General features: G+C 61.4%; 5 protein-coding genes across 14 annotated transcripts in view; 2 read left to right on the top strand and 3 right to left on the bottom strand.

The window, feature by feature from the left end:
* The window catches only part of NSD1 (nuclear receptor binding SET domain protein 1), a 63,585-nt gene extending 54,406 nt beyond the window's left edge, over window positions 1-9,179 (top strand). For all 4 annotated transcript variants that reach the window (XM_065690275.1, XM_065690274.1, XM_065690272.1 and 1 more), the window contains one exon: window positions 624-9,179. In XM_065690275.1, the coding sequence (XP_065546347.1) occupies window positions 624-2,950 (2,327 nt within the window). In that variant the 3' untranslated portion in view covers window positions 2,951-9,179. The remainder of the gene's footprint in view (window positions 1-623) is intronic.
* Window positions 9,180-9,257: 78 nt separating this feature from the next.
* RAB24 (RAB24, member RAS oncogene family) lies at window positions 9,258-11,636 on the bottom strand. Of its 5 annotated transcripts, none has more exons than XM_065690285.1 (8): window positions 11,438-11,636; window positions 11,309-11,335; window positions 11,082-11,160; window positions 10,908-10,975; window positions 10,723-10,822; window positions 10,304-10,354; window positions 10,156-10,218; window positions 9,258-9,668 (listed from the first exon to the last, which is right to left on the bottom strand). In XM_065690285.1, exons 1-8 carry the CDS (start codon window positions 11,552-11,554, stop codon window positions 9,604-9,606), a joined length of 570 nt encoding a protein of 189 aa, XP_065546357.1. In that variant the 5' UTR covers window positions 11,555-11,636; the 3' UTR covers window positions 9,258-9,603. The 5 variants fall into 5 exon arrangements, 4 of the variants coding, with proteins under 4 accessions (XP_065546357.1, XP_065546354.1, XP_065546352.1 ...); XM_065690282.1 differs by having other exon boundaries at window positions 11,267-11,335; window positions 11,438-11,634; XM_065690280.1 differs by having other exon boundaries at window positions 11,267-11,636.
* A 54-nt stretch (window positions 11,637-11,690) lies between these two features.
* PRELID1 (PRELI domain containing 1) lies at window positions 11,691-13,632 on the top strand. The gene is made up of 5 exons (XM_065690286.1): window positions 11,691-11,884; window positions 12,161-12,386; window positions 12,462-12,575; window positions 12,851-12,929; window positions 13,355-13,632. The coding sequence occupies exons 1-5, from the start codon at window positions 11,793-11,795 to the stop codon at window positions 13,492-13,494; spliced, it is 651 nt and encodes a 216-aa protein (XP_065546358.1). The 5' UTR covers window positions 11,691-11,792; the 3' UTR covers window positions 13,495-13,632.
* Window positions 13,582-15,376, bottom strand: MXD3 (MAX dimerization protein 3). Its single transcript, XM_065690287.1, has 5 exons — window positions 14,973-15,376; window positions 14,861-14,890; window positions 14,645-14,759; window positions 14,372-14,537; window positions 13,582-14,297 (listed from the first exon to the last, which is right to left on the bottom strand). Exons 1-5 carry the CDS (start codon window positions 15,140-15,142, stop codon window positions 14,188-14,190), a joined length of 591 nt encoding a protein of 196 aa, XP_065546359.1. The 5' UTR covers window positions 15,143-15,376; the 3' UTR covers window positions 13,582-14,187.
* A 206-nt stretch (window positions 15,377-15,582) lies between these two features.
* Window positions 15,583-19,665, bottom strand: LOC136019751 (lateral signaling target protein 2 homolog). 3 transcript variants are annotated; one of them, XM_065690277.1, is made up of 14 exons: window positions 19,565-19,644; window positions 19,098-19,179; window positions 18,742-18,882; window positions 18,529-18,666; window positions 18,182-18,384; window positions 18,010-18,099; window positions 17,818-17,907; window positions 17,591-17,692; window positions 17,278-17,517; window positions 17,049-17,164; window positions 16,862-16,975; window positions 16,603-16,701; window positions 16,241-16,353; window positions 15,583-16,160 (listed from the first exon to the last, which is right to left on the bottom strand). In XM_065690277.1, the coding sequence occupies exons 2-14, from the start codon at window positions 19,146-19,148 to the stop codon at window positions 16,038-16,040; spliced, it is 1,620 nt and encodes a 539-aa protein (XP_065546349.1). In that variant the 5' UTR covers window positions 19,149-19,179; window positions 19,565-19,644; the 3' UTR covers window positions 15,583-16,037. The 3 variants fall into 3 exon arrangements, with proteins under 3 accessions (XP_065546349.1, XP_065546350.1, XP_065546351.1); XM_065690278.1 differs by lacking the exon at window positions 19,098-19,179 and having other exon boundaries at window positions 18,182-18,387; window positions 19,565-19,665; XM_065690279.1 differs by lacking the exons at window positions 18,742-18,882; window positions 19,098-19,179 and having other exon boundaries at window positions 18,182-18,387; window positions 19,565-19,665.
* Window positions 19,666-19,821: the final 156 nt, after the last annotated feature.

Below are 19,821 nucleotides of genomic sequence, written 5' to 3'. Positions count from 1 at the left end.
TTTTCCCTCTGTGATGGTGTTGATAATGGTAGTGAAGAGATTCAGTGTGAATGAACATGGAGCTCCTTAGAGAGAAGCTTGGCTTTGTATTAAGACGCAAGTTTATTCTGGCTATACGCAGAGATTAAGGAAGATGCCTTGGGTACCACAGAAGCTTACTCCCTTGAGATCACTGCCCTCACTACTTCTTTCTGATAAACAGGAAGGGAGGTTGTTGACCCAGAATAACAAAGACTTAGATGAACCTGACTGTACTGTACAGATACCACTGTTGCTGGCTGTGGAAATCAGAGACACAGAGATATGCAAGCTGAATGGTGTCTGCTCTTCTTTAGGCACCTGGATTGGTTACTGTCATGCTGGAGCCAGATGGGCTTTTGGTCTGCTATGGCATGGCTTGTGTTTGTGAGGAGTGTCATTGCCCTTGTTGCTGCTGAAGATGCAGGTTCCTATTAACTGCCCATCAAACCTGGGAGCTATGGCAGAAACTGAGGAGGACATGTAGAGATGTATGGGAGTATTACAGGGGTGTTTCCACTCTCCCTTAACTGCCTTTGCCTAAGGTCTTGTCTCTTTCCATTGTACCAGTCCTAAGGTATCTTCTTCTTTCTCCTGTGCTGCAGGAAAATGGGAGTGCCCGTGGCATCAGTGTGATGTGTGTAGTAAGGAAGCAGCTTCCTTTTGCGAGATGTGCCCCAGGTCCTTCTGCAAGCAGCACCGGGAAGGCATGCTCTTCATCTCCAAGCTGGATGGACGTTTAAGCTGCACAGAGCATGATCCCTGTGGTCCTAACCCTTTAGAGCCAGGAGAAATTCGTGAGTTTGTGCCTCCCATAGAAGACCTGACTAATGATGAGGAAACCCAGCCACCAGAGCAGCCACCTGCAGACACAGACCTGAGCATTCAGCCTCTGGACAGCCTACCTCAGTCTGTGGCCCTCAGACTGCAGTCACCAGAAAAGCCCCCCACTACCTTAGCGCTAAGGCTGCCATCATCAGACAAACCCCCCACCACCCTAGCCCTGAGGCTGCAGCCGTCAAACAAGCCCCCTACCACGCTGGCCCTCAAGCTGCCTCCACCAGACAAACCGCCCGCTGCGCTGGCACTGAGACTGCCACCGTCAAACAAACCCCCCACCACCTTGTCACTGAGGCTGAAGCCATCCAACAAACCCCCCACCACCCTGTCACTCCGGCTGCAGCCTTCAGACAAACCTCCCACCACCCTGTCACTCCGCCTGCAGCCAGCTGACAAGCCCCAGGCTGCCCTCTCCCTAAGGTTGCAGTCAGAGAAGCAGCCCATCATCTTAGCACTGAAGCCTCAGCAGTCTGACAAACCTCCCACCAACGCGGTGCTCTGGCCACTGGACGAGTCCTCCAGTGATGCCTCACAGCCTCATCTGCCCAGCACATCCCCAGGATCTCCTCAGTCATCAGACGAGTCACTGGTTACTGCTGGTGCCCTGCAGCTCCAGCTGTCAGATGAGCCTCCTGCCACCCCTGGAGTTTTGGCGTTACCAGACAAGTCTCTCCTTGACACCAGGAGCCAGCAGCCAGAGCTGCTGGATGAGTTCCCTGCCGAATGCCTGCATCCTCAACTGTTGGACAGACATCTTGCCACGGCAGGGACCCTGCAGTGCCAGCCGGTGGATGAGCCTCCTGTGGCTGAGCAGATTCAGCTGCTGGACAAAGCTTCTGCCCAGAGTCTGCAGCCTCAGTCTGTGGAAAAGGCTCCCAGCTCTGTGGTGTCACAGGTGCCAGCATTGGAGATGGCTCCAGCTCCTGGGGTGCTGTGGCCTCTGCCCATTGAAAAAGTCCCTGGCTCTGTGGTCTCACGGATCCTGCCCATGGAGAAGGCTTCTGGATTGGTTGTTCCACGGCCCCTGCCTGCAGAGGCTTCCTTCTCCGGGGTAGTGCGGGTCCCAGTCACGGAGAAGGCTCCGAGCTCTGAGGCATCCCGTCCCCTACCTCCAGAGAAGGCTCCTGCCTTGGGTATGTCACGGACCCTACCCACAGAGAAGGCTCCCACCTTAGCGGCACCATGGCCCCTTCCTCCTGAGAAGGCCACTGGCTCCCGGTCACCGCACGTCCTGCCCATGGAGAAGGCTCTTGGCTTAGGGGCCCTGCGCATCCCGCTCACACAGAAGACACTCACCCCCGGGGTGCTGCGGCCGCTGCCTCTGGACAAGGCTGCCGAGAGCGGGGCCCTGCGGGTCCTGCCTCCAGAGAAGGCTCTCGGCTCTGGGGTGGCTCGGCCTCAGCTCATAGAGAGGCCCCTCACTCTTACAGCCCCGTGGCCCCAGGCGTCGGACAAGCTGGCTGCTGCCGTGGCTCCTCGACCTCAAGTCTTGGACAAGCCTCTGGCTGTGTCGGCTCCGAGGCTGTTGCTGTCGGAGAAGGCGCTGCGGCCTGTTGACCAGAACGCTCAGCTGAAGGAGAGAGGAGCCCCAGCGGTGGAGCTGAGTCCCCAGCAGAAGGAGAGGACTATGTTAGCAGGCGAGCAGATCTCTTGGTCTGCGGGGAAGGCAGTGCTGCATGTCGGACAGGTACCTTGGCCTACAGAGAAACTCCAGATGCATGAGCAAACCCACTGGCCCACTGCAAAAGCCCTGACGCCTGCAGAGCAGCTCCCCAGGACAGCAGAGAAGCTACCTGAGCCAACCCTTCAACCCAGCTGGGAAGTGGCCTCAGCCCCAGCAGAGCAAACCCCTTGGACATCAGAGAGATTGTGTGTGTTTGAGCAGACCCCTCGGCCAGCCAGGGAAGCGCCAGTGCCCCCGGAGCAGATGCAGTGGCTTGTCACGAACGTTCAGACTATTGACCAGATTTCTTGGCTGAGTGGAAAATCACAGACTCCTCGGGGGCAGGACCCTTTGCCTGAACAAAACACAGCGCTAGCCCGTAACCAGGATTCTGTCTGTCATGAGTTGGCCAACTCAGAGCCAAAGTGAGGTTGGTGAATATGGGAGGCAGGTTTCAGTCTTTCAATGTTTAGGGAGGGGGAATCTTTATTTTGGTCTTTTGTTTTTTATTCACTTCCCTGAGCCCAGCCCCTAACCCATGCACATCCCATCCATATTCTCCCGTGACACGAGCAAGGACGTTCTCTTAAGTCTGAGTGTGGCCCAGCAAAGGAAGAGAGCATCTGTGACCTTTTCCTCTTCCTTTTACAAATGGCAAAGCTGAAATAAAGAGTCCACTCTGGGTAAAAATCTCCAGTTCCATTGAAATGGTCACATTACTGATGCAGCGTGTTCGAGCTCCAAGTCTGATTCACAGGCGGGTTCCCAGGTACAGCCGGGGGCCTTGCTCTTCTTCCTGTATTTGGAGTCAGGCTGTCCTGGGAGCGGAGCAGTTTCAGGATCAGGCGGTGAGCAGTCAGGTGTATGCTCTTGCTAGATTCTGTAGCAGCAGAGAAGGGGTTTATCCATCGTCTGCCCAGGTCTCTGTCCCTGCAGGGTGTTGCTTTGTGAGGTTTGTCCGTATGTTCACTGGGACGTGTTGTGTGCATGGTTCACTGACAGACAGTTGTCATCTCCAGTGGAGCCAGGACAGGAGCGTGCTGCACTCAGTGCAGTTTACTCCAGCAATAGACAGTATCCATTCAGGCTCCTTTGTACACGGCTGCAAGTGGCCAGGCCTGAGAAACAGAGAATTTGAAGATGAGGGAAAAGAGAGATCTTGGAAGAAGTCATCTGGCAGTTTCTTCATCCTTGTGTCTTAATCCTTAAACAGAGGACACACGGAGTGTTTCCTGCACTTGAAAACATTGTGACCTATAAAGCAGCAATAGCAGAGTAGGGCAGAGTGGGTTTCCCCAAGGTGCTAAGCACCACCGGCAGGGTGGTGGTGCTCCCTTTCAGATTCCCATCCAGTCTCTTCTTGACTTGTGTCGTCACCGTGAGCCAGCAGACTGAGCAGTCTTTTCTCCCCTTGCCCCAGACACTTTCAAGACATGTTCACATCATACCTGGTCTTCACAGCAGCGGGACATGCTGCCGAGCTGCAAACGAAGCCTGTACCGTTCGCTACGCAGTGTGGAGGCAAGGGTGCTGTAGCTGTATCAAGACCCATCTCGACACCGTCCCCTTGGGTAGCTTCTGGTTTAACTCTTCAACAACCAAAGGAGACTTGAATTAACTGGACTGTGTTTGTGTGCGTGTGTGTGTGCGTGTGTGTGTGTCCTTCCAACTGAATAGTTCTCACACTGGAACACGGTGGGCTCCAGCAGCTGGCTGGCTTTCTTCTTTCCTCTTCTCCCTTTTCCAGTTAAGGAGATGCTTAGTACCTGGTGGTCATCAGGCTGGTGTCCAGACTAGGCCTGCTGAAAGCTGTTCATTCAAGCATTGAAGCAGAAGTTCACTTGGCCGTGGTGCTTGTGGGACAAGCAGTAGAGTCCCAGGGACCTGCAGAGTGGCACCTTGCAACTTCCAGCACCCACACAGGCAGGAGGAGGACGGACTTGGCCTCCCTGGTGGCACTGCTCGGGCTGGATGGGGCTGGTGTCGTGCCAAGGAAGCGCTGCTGACCAGCACACTCTCCCAGTCTCACAACGCATTACCTCTGTGGCTTGCCTGAGCTCTGCTGATCCAGGCGCCGCAGCTTCAGATCTCCGTGCCCACCACCAGACCCTTGTGCAGCTCCAGTGTATCCTTGTCCTTCCAGGCTGATCTGCGGGTCCCTCTGTGGAAAAAGGAGCACTAGCTCCAGGCTGACCCTCTCCCTCTGACGTGGGAGCAGGTCTTTGTTCTCACCTGGCTTGCAAGTGCCTGCTGCTCCCAGAGCAGATGGTCACGAGCTTTGTGGTTTACTATGAAGGGAGGCAGACACTTGTACCGAGACAAATCCCGATCCATTCTCCTTTCCTGATGTACGCATCCCAAGACAAATGTCCTGCTGTTAAAGCCCGGGTGCGCTGGGCATGAAGGGACATGACCAGTGCTATGGTGCATCTCTTCTCTAGTCCAAATCATTTCAGATCCTTTGTAGAATAGCTAGCGACTTCAAACAGCTTTATGGCTTATGGAAACTTCCTGTTTGATGTTGGGTTTTTTTTCCGGGAAGACTGGCAGGTCAGTTCCTGCTTGCTGCTGAAGCTGGGGAAATGCAAGCAGCTTGCATTTCTGCGTGACTCCTGCACAAAGGGAATCAGGACAACTCCTCAGAGAGAGAAGAGAAATCTAAGGGCATTCATTAACTTTTTTTAAACAAAATTTAAAAAGAAGAAAAAAAAGGCGCTGATGTTCGGTCTCTTCAGTATTTATCATGTGTGAGAAGGAAAATAAACCTTGACTTTTCCTTTATAGGCCTTCCCGTGAGCTGGACTTAGTCATGTAGATTGTGTCAGTAGGGTTACCTCCGTGCCAGCCGCCCAGCCAGCTACAGCTGTAACCAGAAAGGTGTCTGCGCTGCTCTGTCCACCTCCGCTTCGCATTGTCACGTGTTCACTAGTTACTTGTTCCATGAAAAAAAAATAAACTGTGAATATTTTTGGTGCAGGCTTTTTTAAATCTGTAAAATGGAGACGTTCTCTTCAGTGCAGGTTTGAAAAACTCCTTCCTGTCAATGGTGCGCTCGCTGTAGGGTGAGGTTCGTGGCAGCAGCAGCCTTTCACGCAGCAGGCTCTTCCCCGAAAGCTTGTTCTGAACAGTGAATGTGGATTGAACCGTTGCATGGCATTTCAAACCCACAGCCTTATTCCTCACGTCTCACCGTACCCCACCTCTCTTCTCGTCTCCCTTCTTGCCTTTTCCATGAGCACCCAGGTTTTTGGCTTTTCCTGCTTTTCAGCTGCTGTTGGGAAGTTGATTTCAGTGTAGCTGGGAGGCTGCTCAGTAAAATTGGCATTTGGAAACATTGCAGGGGGAAGCCAGCAAGCTGCTTTTCCCTGCTCGCCCTCATTGGGCCCCTGGGCAATGCTCTGTCAGATCAGGAGGGCTTTTCCGGTGCACCCAGGGCTTGCAAGAGGAGTAGCAGTGCTGTCAGGAATGGCTGGCTGTGCTGGGCCACCTCAATAGGACCAGCAGGGCCTGACCAGACATGGAGATAGGTCCCAGCAGCCCTGCCCTGCCTGCCTTCAGCAGCAGGGAGCATGAGCCAAGGTACAGATCTCTGCAAGAGAACTCCCACAAAGGAAGTGTGGGCTTCTGCAGCACTTGAGGTGATTCATGCTGTTGGTGGCTCCTTGGAGGAGGAGAGGGCGATGTCTGTACTGAAGTAGTTGGGTTCATTTCTGCACTTTGCTGCCTTCAGAGTTGAGCCAGTTTGAATCATGGGGGTTTTAAGGTAGAAGAACACAACAGATTAACACATACTCTGCAGACTGCTCCTGCAGGAGAGGAACTGCTGCAGCTCTGCTCCAGCCTCCCTGAGCTCTTGCCCTGGCCTGGGCCAGCTTTGCTACAGCTTCATGACCAAGGCCATGATGGTTTTCTGCTGTGTGGGAGGGATCTGATTGATCACTTGGCCACTAACAATGAGCGGTCATTGCACTCAAGGTGTGTGAGGTGACTCTTGTGTTGATTCACAGTTGTGGAGAGTTACGGAAGCAGAATGAAGGGTGTCGTTCTGCTCAGAGCTCTGTCACTTTCCCTGCTGCCCCAGGAAGGCTCAAGGGAACTTCTCAGGCTCTTGAGCTCATCCCTGCTTTAGGACTGGCTCCGCTTTACCAGTTCTGAAGGGGATGAAGGGTTTGCTCTGCTGGTCAACATCCCTACTGTCAGGATGTAGCCCGGCTGCCCCTGCTCTGAGCAGAGGGCTGGGGTCCCTGGCTGTGGCCTCCATAACAGCAGGACCCACAGTAGTGATGGATTTCCACGCTGAGCAGGAGAGTCCCGGCTAACACTGGAGATGGAGGAGGGCCTCTGCCAGCCAGAGGCAGAGTGAATCTGGCAGAAAAGAGACCACTGTAAGGGATAATCCCCTCGTGCACATCTTCAGATACCACCTAGCTCGTGGTAGCTTGCTTTATTGCTGTTCTCAAGGTAAAACTCTTCGTGTTCGACAAAATAAACCTCACAAGAACCAGATTCACTTCAATGCACAAGGTATCTGGGTGGTACTGCGGGAGCAGGCTTTGTAATTCAGGGTCAAACCCCCTGCAGGCAGAGGCTTCGCTTTGAAAGTGGCTGTGGTTGAAATTCCAGAGCTGAGATGGTTGGATCTGAAGGACAGTAACTTACTAAGGTGAAATGATGTGGACTGAGGGTGCTAGAAGAGCTTCAGCTCAGTTTCACAGACTAAAAGGAAGAAAAAGCAGCCCTAACCCTGATGCTTCTCGGCAGAGGTTTAACCTGAACCTGCTGTGGATGTGCACTGCTCCTCCCTGACACCATAGCCAGCGCTGGGACAAGGCAGGGGGAGTTTGTTTGAGAAACCTCAGACCTTCAATGCTTTCCGTTTATTTTTAATTTCAGCCTTAACTTCTGATTTTGCTTGGTGTTTGGAATAACCATAATTGTAACCTGCTTGTAATGTGCTTTGCCCTAAGTTACTGATCAGGCTTTTCAGCCTTTGCCAGCCAGTGAGTGTTGAAGCAAAGTGGCAAACCCTGCAGCTACTCTGAGAGTACAGAGGGGGCCTGGGCTTTGTGCTAACCCCTCCCCTGTGATCGCGGTAACGCTGGTGGCAGCATTTGCAGCCAAGGCTGTGCCTCTGGCAGCAGCACGGCCGGGCTGACGGGTGCTCGGGGCTCAGGATACGGGATGCTGGAGCTTGGGGACCGCGCCTCCGCTTGCCTGGCTTCAGCGGGAGTCTTGCCTGGGGGTGGCAGTGCCCTCGCTTAGCAGGAGCTGGGAAAAGGCAAGATTTCCACTCCAGGTGGAAATCCCTGGGTGGGATTTTCCAGGTGGAAATTCCAGGGTGGAAGCCCCGATGGCACTGAATCTACCTCCTAGGGAAATCTGAGAAATGGGTGTTGCTATGTCCTATTTCAAGGTAAAGTTTTCATCAGTTTGCCCTTGGCGAAGCACTTGGGCTATTGTGGTGCTATTGTAAACCATCGGCAGCTCAGCGCCGTAGGGCTGAACTCGGCTCCAGGCCCACAGTGTGGAGGTTTCTTTACCAGTCGAATCCCATCTCAATAGCTGGGGCTGGGCTTCAGTGTATGTGGTAGAAACAGGACGAGGTGTGACTCAGTTCCTTCAGTTCAGGATGGTTTTGAGAGACAAACCAGTGTGCCAGTGGGCCCCACGGGCGGAGGGAGCGAGTGGAGCCACGTGAAGCAAGCCAGGCATCCGCTAACTGCATGTTCTTTGTGTCCGTTTGGTACTGAGCTGGTTTCAGGTTTTTATTGGGTTTTGGTTTTTTCCTTTCTGATGTTTCCAAGTTGTTGACTTCAAGGAACTGGGGTTTGTGGATTTTTTTTAGACACTGGGAACTTGTTATAAAGCAAAGCAGCCGCGCCGGGAGGCTCAAGGTGGAGCACGGCTGGTGCTGAGGCTGGGAGGAGGTCAGACGTGTTGGCAGGGAGCAGCTCTCCCTGTGATGGGCAGAAGCCTTTCAGCAGCAGCTCTCCTGGGCCTGTTTAACCGCGGTGCCAGGTTCACCGCCCCCCCAGCCTGCTGGCCTCCAGACACCAACCGTGTCCGATACCGCGCCTGGCTTCGTGTCCCCATCCGAGCTCCGGTGCCCCGTGCGCTCGCTGGGCTCCTGGCGGCCGGCTACGCTGGGGGCTTGCAGGGAAGAGGGACATGGTGGGGGTCACCTGTAGCAGCAGCGTAAGTTGTGCTGAGGCCATGAGCAGGTTTGCTCAGAGGAGTGGGGAGCCATGGTGTGAACAGCCCCACACTGCGTTCCTCCCCTCGGAGGCGTGCTGCCCGTGAGGCGGCGGCAGGAGGGATTTCACCTGCAGGGTTCCATCCGGAGGGAAGGGCAGTGGGTGCTGAGGTGCCCAGCTTGAGGCAGGAACCGGCCCTGGCTGGGACTTCTTGGTCGGTTCTAAGCAAGGATGCCCGAGTGGGTGAGACCTACATATTTCCAGCATGTATGTTATTTTGGGAAGAGGGGAGAGTCTTGGACCATTGATTACTTTCATTTTGCTCCCCTTAGACTGGTGGCTGTGTATGTGAAACTTACAATGAAAAGAGGGTTGCCCTGCCCAGGTGCTCCCAGAACATGTACTGTAATTCTTTGTATATAGAAGAAAAATTACTGTAAAGTAAAGTTTAACTTTACTCTCGATGTCTTCTTGTGGTTTGTCTTGGTGAATGGGGGGAGGTGGGGGGACCCCAGCAGGGACGGGAGAGCCCTGGCACCGGCTCAGACCACAATGCGTTTTATTTACATCGTACATCTCAAGAGAAGACGCTTAAATAAATCTGCAAAGAATCGGGCAGCATCTCCAAGAGAATTAAGTTAACGGCCACGGCCGGGCCCCAGCAGCAGCTCGAGGAAGCGGCTCCTGCAGTTCCAGGTGGCAGAGAGAGGGTCCCGGGGGATGCCAGCTGCAGGTCCCAGCAGCACAGCACAGCCTCCGCTGCTCAGAGCAGTCCATGTGGCTGCTGCCACATTGCAGACGGGCCCATACAGCTAAAACACAGCAGGTTAAAAACCGGAGCCCGGCGCACACCGGGCGGCAGCAGTGGTTCCCTTCTGGCAGGAAGTGTCAGTGGTGGCAGCAGCTGTAGAAGTAGGAACCGCTCCTCTGGCCCAGGTCGACACCCTTGTCCTCTGGAAGAGAGCAGGGGCACAGGCTGCCAGCACGTCCACACCATGCGGCAGCCTGAAAGCTCCCAGTCCTGAATCGGGGCCCTGGCAGGTCTCAAAGGGAAGGGTTTGGTGCCCTGGCAGGGCTCATGGCCACGGCACAACCCAGGGATGGAGGCGTCACGGTGCTGAGCACGCCTGGACAGGCCTGGTGCAGAGCCGAGAGCCGCTCCCACAGCCCAGCAACGCTCCTGCCTGCCTGTTCATCAAAGGCCACTCATGGCTGTTAGGTGGACAGGCCGAACCGGGCCTGAGCAGGGATCTGGGGGCAATGGCACCCAAGCTCCATGGGACAACCCCCAGCATGGAGCCACGGTGGTGCTGGGGAGGATGAGGGCAAGGAAAGCCCCTGCCGGACCCACAGCACTAGTCCTTTCCCCCTTCCCCAGGGGCACATGCACCCCTGACATGGGAGAGGGTGCCCGGGGAGGGCTGGGTCCTGCCTGCTCACCTGTCATCACCTGGAAGGCGGTGAAGTGGACGTAGTCCTCAGCCACCTTCTGGAACAGCTCATCTGTGGATAGAGTGGGCAGGGTGGGTGCAGGCAGCCCCTGGCCAGGCAGAGCCTGGGGTACAGCCGGCAGCAAGAGGCAACTCACCCACGCTCTGTCCCGTCTTGCTGGAGGTCTCGAAAAGCTCGGCCTTGATCTCTGCAGCGAGGGCCCAGGTTAGCCCCTGCTGTAGGAGCAGGACACGGCCCAGCAGGCTCAGTCCCCCCCAGAGTCACCCCTTGGGCACGATGGCTGCTGGCAGGAACCCAGGGCAGGGCTCCATGCTCCTGTCCCCTTGTCCCCTCGTCCCAGCTGGCCGCATGCCTGCCGGTGGCAGGACGTGCCGTGCCCAGGGAGCTCCCTGCACCTCACCATGCAGGGAGCCCTGGCGCCGGGAGCCCCCGGATCTGCTGCGGATCCAGGGCAAGGGCAGGGCCCCTCGCACCTCCGAGCCGGAGGCAGCGGCTCCATGTCTCACCCGCTGCCCAGCCACCAGCACTCCAGCCCCGCGCAGCGCCCGGCCGTACCGTCAGCGTAGTCCTGCACATCGTGGAAGTCGACGCCCCGCTTCCTCCTGTCCTCCTCCAGCAGGTCGCTCTTGGTACCGCACAGGTAGATCCGGCAGCCCTGCGGCAGGCAGAGGACGGCAGGGACACGGCCGTGGCACCGCCGCCGGCTCCCGGCCCCTCGGTGCTCCCCCCCCGGCCGTTACCTCCTCGCAGTTCTGCAGCTCGTTCACCCAGAACTTGGCGCGCTGGAAACTGCCGCTGTCGGTGAGATCTGCGGGAGAGCACCAGGGGCTGCCCTTCCCTGCCGGTGCCGAGGTCCCCAGCCCGGGACCTCCGCAGCCCCCAGCTCCTCTCAGCCCCCAGCACCGTGCCCTTACCGTAGCAGACGATGGCAGCCCGCGCCCCGCGGTAGTAGATGCGGCTCATGGCCTCGTACCGCTCCGAGCCGGCCGTGTCCTGGGGGCGACAGGGGAGCGATCAGCTGCGGGGCCCCGCGCCAGCGGAGCGGCACTGGGGGCGGCCCCGGGAGCTCCTCCGGGGTGCCGGCACTGCCCGCGCTTACCCAGATCCCCAGGGTCACTGTCTGCTCCCCCACAGACATCACCTTGGCCACGAAGGCGGCCCCGATCGTCTGGAAGAGAAGCGGGAGGAGCGGTGGGGAGCGGCCCGGGCACTCGGGGAACCCGGCCCGGGGAGCGGGGCCCCGCGGTGGGGCCCCTGCGCCGGTGCTCACGTTCTGGTAGGGCCCGGGCCGGAAGCGGCGGTGCGCGCAGCGCTCCACGAGGCTGCTCTTGCCCACGCCCTCCTGCCCCAGCAGCACCACCTTCGCGTCCACCCGCCGCCCGCTCATCCTCGCGCCGCCGCCGCCGCGGGGCGGGGCCGGCACCGGGGCACGGCGGAAGCGGCGGGGCCGAGCTGGAAGTCGGGGGGGGGGGGGGGCGGATGTGCGCGGAGGCGGCGGGGCCGGAAGTGCGCGACGACGGCGGCGGCGGCGGTGGTGGTGGGGCGGGCGCAGGGCCGCATGGCGGCCGCCCAGCAGGCGCGGTGCGGAGCGGGCGCGGCGGCGCGGCCCTGAGCGGCGGCGGCCCATGGGGAAGTACTGCGCCAGCCTGAGCGTCCTCAAGGGGCCCTGGGACCAGGTCTTCGCCGCCTTCTGGCAGCGGTACCCCAACCCCTACAGGTGCGCAGGGACGGGCCCGCAGCGCTGCCCCGCACCCCTTCGCGGGGGCCTGCGTGCTTCCTCCCCTCTTCCCAAAGCTCTTTTTCGCCCTACGGCGCAGGGCCGCTGCCTGCACCCCCCCCCCCATTTTCCTGCGGGGTGCATGCCCCACACCGGGGGCAGTTGGTCCCCCCCTTAACACCGCAGCTCTTCTCCCGACCCTGCTGCGCCTGCCGGCTCCCAGGCAGCGGCATTCCTGGCTGGGAGCACGGGCTGATGGTTGCTTCCTCATATTAGCAAACATGTCCTGACCGAAGACATCGTGCACCGGGAGGTGACGCCGGACCACAAGCTGCTCTCCCGGCGGCTCCTCACCAAGACCAACCGGATGCCGCGCTGGGCAGAGCACTTCTTCCCAGCCAACGTCGCCCACTCCGTCTACATCCTGGAGGACTCTATCGTGGACCCCAAGAACCGAACCATGACCACGTTCACCTGGAACATCAACCACGCGCGTCTCATGGTAGGTGACCGCCGGCGGGGTGCAGCCCGGTGCCAGGCACTGGGCAGTGCCCGCAGCCGGTCATGTCTCATGCAGGTGGTGGAGGAGCGCTGTGTGTACCAGGTGAACCCCGAGAACAGCAACTGGACCGAGGTCAAGCGAGAAGCCTGGGTCTCCTCCAGCCTTTTTGGTGTCTCGCGGGCCATCCAGGTGAGCGCTGCCAACTGCTCCAGCAGCGCTGGGTACCCCCTCTTTGGAGAGGCCTTCAAGCTCCTGTTCCCCCTCTCTACCCCTTCCTTATGGTGTTTTCTCCACTCTTTCCCCTCTTTTCCCCCATCCTTATAAACTCTTGGGGCACCCAGAGCCATTACTGCAGGTGGGCATGAGCCCACCGGATGTTTAGGACTGATCAAGCTGGAAAAAAGCCCCAGGGCTGTGTGTGACCAGATTGCTGGGCCTGCAGTTCATTGACATTTCCCTTGCAGGAGTTTGGTCTGGCCAGGTTCAAAAGCAACGTGACCAAGAGCACTAAGGGATTTGAATACGTGCTAGCAAGAATGCAAGGTGAGCGCTCCCAGGCAGGTTGGTGCTGACCGGGATGGGTCCCTTGGTGTTACAGATCACACTGGGAACACTCCAGTCCAAGGGCAGGTTATGACTTGAACTAACCTGATGGTGAAATCCCTGTCCCTTGTCTTTGCCCCCATGTCTTGGCACAGGCTGCGCTGAGCAGAGCAGCGCTTGCAGGGCCAGGCAGGGGTGGAGCGCAGGCAGGAGGGGACATAACGTGGCAGCAGTCACGTGGCTGCAGTTCCCCTTCGCGACGTGCCCTGACGCACGCAGGTCAGGAGCGCTGGGCTCATCTTCCCTCCCACATGGGGAAGTCGCCGAGGTGCCGGGGCCGGTCTAGCTTGCATCAGCTGGGGCAGGGCGGGAGCTGCTGGGGCTGGGTTAACAACCTCCCCTGTTAACAACCTCCCCTCTTACAGGAGAAGCTCCAGCCAATAAAACGCTGGTGGAGACAGCCAAGGAAGCGACCGAGAAAGCCAAGGAGACGGCTCTGGCTGCTACGGAGAAAGCCAAGGACCTGGCGAGCAAGGCAGCCACCAAGAAGAAACAGTACGTGTGAGGGGCCAGGCGCAGGCTGCACCAGAGCAGATAGGAGCCTCCTTGGGTTTTGTACTTCTAAACAAACTGTACCAGTCTGACAATCAGCTGCTGTTAGAACCTTTCTGAGATGTAATTATCATTAAAGAATCATCTACCATCTCTGATTTGGCTGGGGCTGGCCTAGGTAGAGCAGAGCCCAGTGCTGCCTCCACTCTGGGGGTCCAGCTGCTGGGCTTACAGGCAAGACACAGGCAGCGGTTTCACCGAGTGCCTTTACTAGAATAGTGTGGGATATGTACAAGAGAGGAGGGTGGTTGCGGGGCGTGCAGGCAGGTTGGTTAATGCATTTGTTTCCCCGTCCTGGCTTTCCAGGGATGGCAGAGTCCTCCCGCAGCAGTGTCTGCTGGGAGCAGGGCTGCTTCACACCCCTGCCAGGAAGCCCCCAGCCCTCATGGTGGCGGAGTGGGAGGGTGTCCCTGGCACAGCCACGACCTCTTCCAGCCGCTCTTGGGAGCGCACTGCGGTGCGCAGTGGGTGCCACAGTGCTGCACCAGCCCCTTGTGCCCAGCACCATGGCCAGTGCCACTTAGCAGCCGGCTGTGGGGGCCAGGCTGGGTGCCCCTTAGCCAGGCAGCCATGAGGAGCCTGCATGTCTGGCAGCAGCAGGCAGAAGGGAGGCAGGCAGGCAGCGCAGGGAAGGCAGCAGGTGCCGTCAGGACGCGGGGATGCAGGGGCTGGAGTAGCTGTGGTCCCTCCCAGAGCCAAAGCTGGGCAGCAGGTCCCCACTGAACGCCGTGCCATCCACCTCTGTCTCAACATCCTCTGGGTACCGGGGGAGGCCAGGTCAGGCTCCCAGCGGCCTTCCCTTCCTTACCCAGCCTCACTTCTTCACTCACCTTCCTCGGATGCCTCCGAGAGCTGTGATGAATCCAGGCTGTCAGCCCGTGCCCGTTCCCCGCCAGTGGGTGAGAGCAACCATTCCAGCCGCTGCTGCAGGTTCCGCTGCCGGTTACGCAGCCGGTCTTTGGCCTTCCGTGCCCTCAGCTCCTGCTCCTCCAGCCTCTGCAGGATTCAGTGAGCTGTGAGCACAGTTCCGAGCAGGGCAGCCCTGTCACCACTCGGGGCCCTCCAGCCAGGGCCCTGACCAGCACCGTGGCCATCCTGCTCACCTGAATGTGAAGCCGGGCTCGGTGGAGGAGGCTCAGTGTAGTGGGACGGGCCGGCCCTGCTCCCGCTGGCACCTGCTGCTTCAGCCGCTCCAGGCAGCACCGGAGCTGTGCTCTCCTGCGGCCGGGGTGGACGATGATGCGCTGGTCAACCCCAGCGGGGGGAAGCATGGAGACGGCCACCCAGTGCTCCGCCACCGCGCCCCCACGCCCCGGTACCTGTGCTTCTCCAGCGCGTTGTGCACCGACCTGCAGGAGAGCCCCCGGGGGTCAGTCCCGGCTCCACCGGCCGCCACCCCCCCCCCTTGTCCCCCCCATCCGCGGCGCTCACCTGACACTGCCCCCGGCGCGGCGGGACCGCGCGGGGCAGAGCGCGGCGTACCCGTGCTCGGCCTCGGCCGGCCCCGGCGGGGAGCGCGCTCCGGCCGCGCCGCGCTCCCGGCGCTCCAGGAACTCGGCCGCCTGCAGCAGGACCTGGATGCGGGCGGCCGCCGGCTCCATGGCGGGAGGCGGGGGGGGGGGAGCGGGCGCGGCGCGACGAGCCGAGTGCTCATTGGCTGCTGGGCGCCCCGCGGAGCTGACGTCAGCCCGGCGGGGAAACAAATTCGGGCGGGAAAGCGGGTCCTTCAAATTTGAATCGGAGGGAGGGGCGCCGCGGGACCACGCCCCTTGTCGTCTGACCGCGCCCCCTTCCGTCTGACCACGCCCCTTTACGGCCAGGCCACGCCCCCGAGGGTGCGGGTTGCCGGTGCGCGCTCAGGCGTTATAGTCCGCATGGGCCAGGCGGGGAGCGCGCACCTCCGTGTGCACCCCCCCACGACCCTCCCCCAGCCCGCTCGGGGCACACCCGCCCCCCGCCCCTACCGGTGTCCCGGGACCGGCGGCACCCACCCCACCCCCCCGCACCGCACCGGGAACGGTGGCGTCCCGGCACCCATCCGGCGGTTTCTGTCTTTATTCAGCCCAGCAGGCAGAGGCGGCGGGGAGGGGAAGGGGAGCGCCCGAACCCGTGGGCGAGGGCAGCCTCCGGCACAGCGCGGCCCGGCCCCGGGGCACCCGCTGTCATGTGAGGGCTGTTTGCACCGTCTCAGGCCTGGCCCCGGGGCGGGGGAGGCTCTGCCCCGGGCCCAGCAGCAGCCAAAGTTCACCTGCAACAAAACCACACCACCGCGAAGCGCGTCTCCAGCCGGGGGCAGGCGCTCGGCGGCGGCCGCGGTGCATGGGGTGAGGCGGGCCTGCACCCACCCCTGCCTGGGGTCCCACTGCCGTGCACTGGGGGTCCTGCCGCCGTGCCCACCAGGCAGTTGTGGGGTCACGCAGCTGCCCAGCAGCCCCAGAGCAGGTCTTTCTCCCCGTCTGCATTGTCCTGCGGATGCAGATCTGGTCGGGGGGGGTCTCACCGGCTCCGGGGCGCAGGCGCGAGGTGTGCGGTGTAGCAGTGCATGCACACACGCACGGGTTTGGGCTGGCCGTAGTGTGGCAGCGCAGCGGTGTGCGGTGAGCAGCGGGCACAGAAGATCTGCAGGGAGAGAGCCAGAGTGGGGCTGAGCGGAGCTGGGCACCCGTGGGACCCCGTGCCCCAGCCCCGCTCCCTCCTACCCTCCCGCAGCTGCGGCAGTGGTGGCGGCGGCGCAGCAGGGTGAAGGGCGAGCGGCAGGCAGAGCACTGGCTGCACATGCTGTCCGGTACCCACTCAGGCCGGTGGTGGGTGCCTGCGGGGAAAACACATCCATGAAACCCCCAATCCCGGCCCCCGTCACTGCCCCAGGATCATCCCCAGCTCCCTTTGTTGGATCCACGCTCCCGAGTGTCCTGGAGCTGGCCCCAGGCTGGGCACAGCAACTGTCCCTGTGTGCCCGGGGCTGCCCAGGACAGCTGCACCCCCCGCCAGGCCGGACGGCGCAGGAACGGCCCCAGCCTCAGACCCTGCCCCACAGCCGTGAATCCCGTGCAGCCCTCACCTGCCCTCTGGAGCCCAGCAGCTTCCGTGGGGCTGGAGCACAGGGGACAGTCGGCCACGTGAGGCGCATCTGCTGCACACAGGTCACTGTCCTCTTTCTCTGCGGGGACAAGGGTTACGGTGGTCCAGCCAAAGCTGGGCTGGGCACTGTGGCTGCAGCATCCCCATGCCCAGGGCTGCAGCCTGGGCTCACCAGGGACGGGCTATGGGCAGGGCAGAGAGGAGCCATCACTGTCCCTCCTGTCCCTGGGGTTACTCACGGCTGGCACTTGGCTCCTCCGAGGGCTCTGCCTGCGAGGCCACGATCTTGAAGACTGTTTTCAAGATGCTCCGCAGGTCACTGGCAAAGTTGGTCTGGAGCTGATCTGCCACCCCTGCACCGGGAGAGGGGGGTCAGGGTGCTGGGAGAGGGCTCTGGGTGCGGGGGGTGGCTTGGAGGTCACTCACCCGAGATACAGACGAAGAGGGTGTGCAGCATGTCCTTGGTGCTGCTGTAGCGGGAGCGCAGCTCTGAGCAGTGGGCACCGGGGGTGGCACTGAGTCCCGTCCCTGGGGGCTGGGGGCTGCACAGGACGGAGGTGACGATTACCCCAGGGGTGGCGTGAAAAGTCCCCGTCTCAGAGGGTGGGGATCGGCCACCTTGGCCCTGCTCCCTCCCCTCAAGCACCCCTCCCACCAGTCAGTGCCCGGGTTGTCCACTGCACCAGGGGGTTCCAGCCACGTCGTGCAGGTAGGGGGAGATGGGGTGGCACTCGGGACATCCAGGAGACCCCAGGGAGCAGGAGGGTCTGCTCGGGGCACGGCTGCCCCCCAGGCTGGGGGGGTGGCCGGACTGCAGGCGTCTTCCTGCTCGGCTGTGCACAGGCTCCTCTCCAGCAGGCAGAGCTCCTCCACCGACAGCACCCGCAGCAGGTCCCTGTGGTGAGGGGATGGCATTAGCCCCATGTCACTGCCCCACTGCTGCCCCCTCGTCACACCCCACCATGTACCTGATCTTCTTCAGGAGGTTGTAGAAGGGGCTGAAGACCCGAGACATCTGCTCAGGGCTCCGCTCCAGGCTGAGGGGACCATCAGGGTAGATGAGGAGACCACTGCAAGGGGACAGAGCCCAGCTCACATCAGGGGGTTGCCCAGGATCCCAGCTTCCATGGGAAAGAGGGGACTGGTATAGGGCAGGGAGCACTCAACACCTCCTTCTCCAGGGGGCTGCACCCACCTGATAATGGCCAGGCGAGGGATGGTGAACATCAGCAGCGGTTCGTAGCCATCAATCATCTCCTGGGTCAGATAACCCAGGTGTAAGGCTCTGGGGGGGTCACACACTTACAGTGGGGCTGAGCCCAAGGACACAGCCCCTCCCCAGCGCTGGGGTCCCTACCACACCTGCCTGGCTCCGGATGCCCCTCACCTCTCCACTGTCTCACAGAAGAGCACAATGATCTCTTGCTGCCTGTAGATCTCCTCAGGAGACTTCACCACCACCAGTGAGGACACGTAACTGGAGAGATGAGGGGACCATGAGGTTCCTGCAGCCCCAGCACAGTCCCCCCCCCCCCCAGCATCCCAACCCTGGCCCCCACCTCAGCTCGAACTCTGCGAAGAGCCGGTCGAACTGCATGAGCACAGCGCGGACGGGCTCTGGGTAGGAGCCGGGCTGGCTCAGGCTCTGCTCCCGCAGCACGGTCCGCACCAGCTCCAGACTGCACAGCAGGTTCCTGGCCTGGGGCCGCAGGTGAGCCCCGTCTGCCTCTTCCACCTCCAGGAAGGTCCCAGCCAGGAGACACTGCTGGGACCAGGGGCTGTGAGAAGCCGGCGCCTGGGGCGGCACAGCCCCTGCACCAAGGGTCTGCCTCTGCTGGGGTGCCCCTTTCAGCCTGTGGGGAGCTGAACCCCATCACCTGCCCCAGGACAGCATCTGCGTGCTCACCTCAGCAGCAAAGAGCATGTGGTTCCCCAGGTTGTCCACCAAGAGCTCCTCAGGGAACTTGACCAGGTAGTCACGGCTGTGCCGCTGCGTGGGGATGCACTCCTCCATGATCCGCTCCAGCACGGACAGCAGGTGAGCCTGGGGTGAGCAGGGATGTCACCCGCAGCCACCCGTAGGGCCCAGGGTCACAGCGGGGCCCGGGCTGCCCCATACCTGGCTGAGGTGGAGCTGGTTGAGGAGCACCAGGTACTGCTGCGGGTCCAGCTCCGCATCCAGCCCGTTGATCTCAGCCACCACCCGCGTTACCCTCTCATCGGCAAAGAAGAACTGGGAGAGCAGGCGGGGGTCGGAGCGCTAAGGGGAGAGCAGAAGGGCGATAGTGGGAGCACCCCGCAGCTCCGGGCGCTGAGCCAGCACCCATGTTCCCGGAATGGGGGGGGTTGCGCCCTTGGGGCAGCCTCAGGAGCACTCGGGCAGGTACACGGGGCCCCGACAGCGGCTCCGTCTGCGCCGATCTGGACCGGGGCCCTGGCCCAGCCCTCCCGGGGAGCGCCGCGGTCCCCACCCACCTGTACCTCAGTTTCCCCAGGGCAGAGCAGGATGAACAAGCTCGGCCGCATCCCGGCAGCGTGGGCACGGATCCGAGCGCGGCTGTAAACACCGGCTCGGGTGAAAGGTCCGTGGGGAGCCCGCTGGAGAGCGGGCAGCCCGGACGGGCGCTCCTCGCCCCATCGCTCCCGCAGACCCCCGAGGGGCCGCCGGGACGGACAGGACAGGGGGAAACCTCCTTGCCCTGGGAGCGGGCGGTGCCGGGACGGGCGTTGAGCTTCCCGGTCCTGCCCGCTGCCGCCCGCACCCCCCGCCGCGCCTCCAGCCCCGGCGCCGGGCACCGCTTCGTCCTCCCGCTGCGCTTCAGAGGGGTCCCAGCCGCCGCCGCTCCCCTCCCGCCCCCCTTCCCAGCGCCCGGTGCCGGCGGAGCCCCCGGGCAGCCCCGACTGGGCGGGGGTCGGCCCCTGCACGACCCCCCCGTGCTCACCTTGGGCCGGCGGAGCCAGCGGCGGAGGGCGGCGGGCAGCATGGCGCGCCCCGCAGCTCTTGCCGCCGCCCGGCTCCCCGCGCCCGCCGCTCGCCGACGGGGCGGGCCGGCACCGGGCACCGCCCGGGGGCGGACCGGGGAGGTGTCCGCCCGGCACCGGGACGAGCCGGCGGACCGGCCCCACCGCGCCCAGTCCTGCCCGCTGCGGGACCCGGGGCTTTCCTGCCGCTCGACGGGCCGGTGCCCCCGTACGGCGG

Source organism: Lathamus discolor, chromosome 10, assembly GCF_037157495.1.
Source record: "Lathamus discolor isolate bLatDis1 chromosome 10, bLatDis1.hap1, whole genome shotgun sequence".
In the NCBI taxonomy this organism is placed as follows: domain Eukaryota; kingdom Metazoa; phylum Chordata; class Aves; order Psittaciformes; family Psittacidae; genus Lathamus; species Lathamus discolor.
This window is presented reverse-complemented; position numbering and strand designations above follow the sequence as displayed.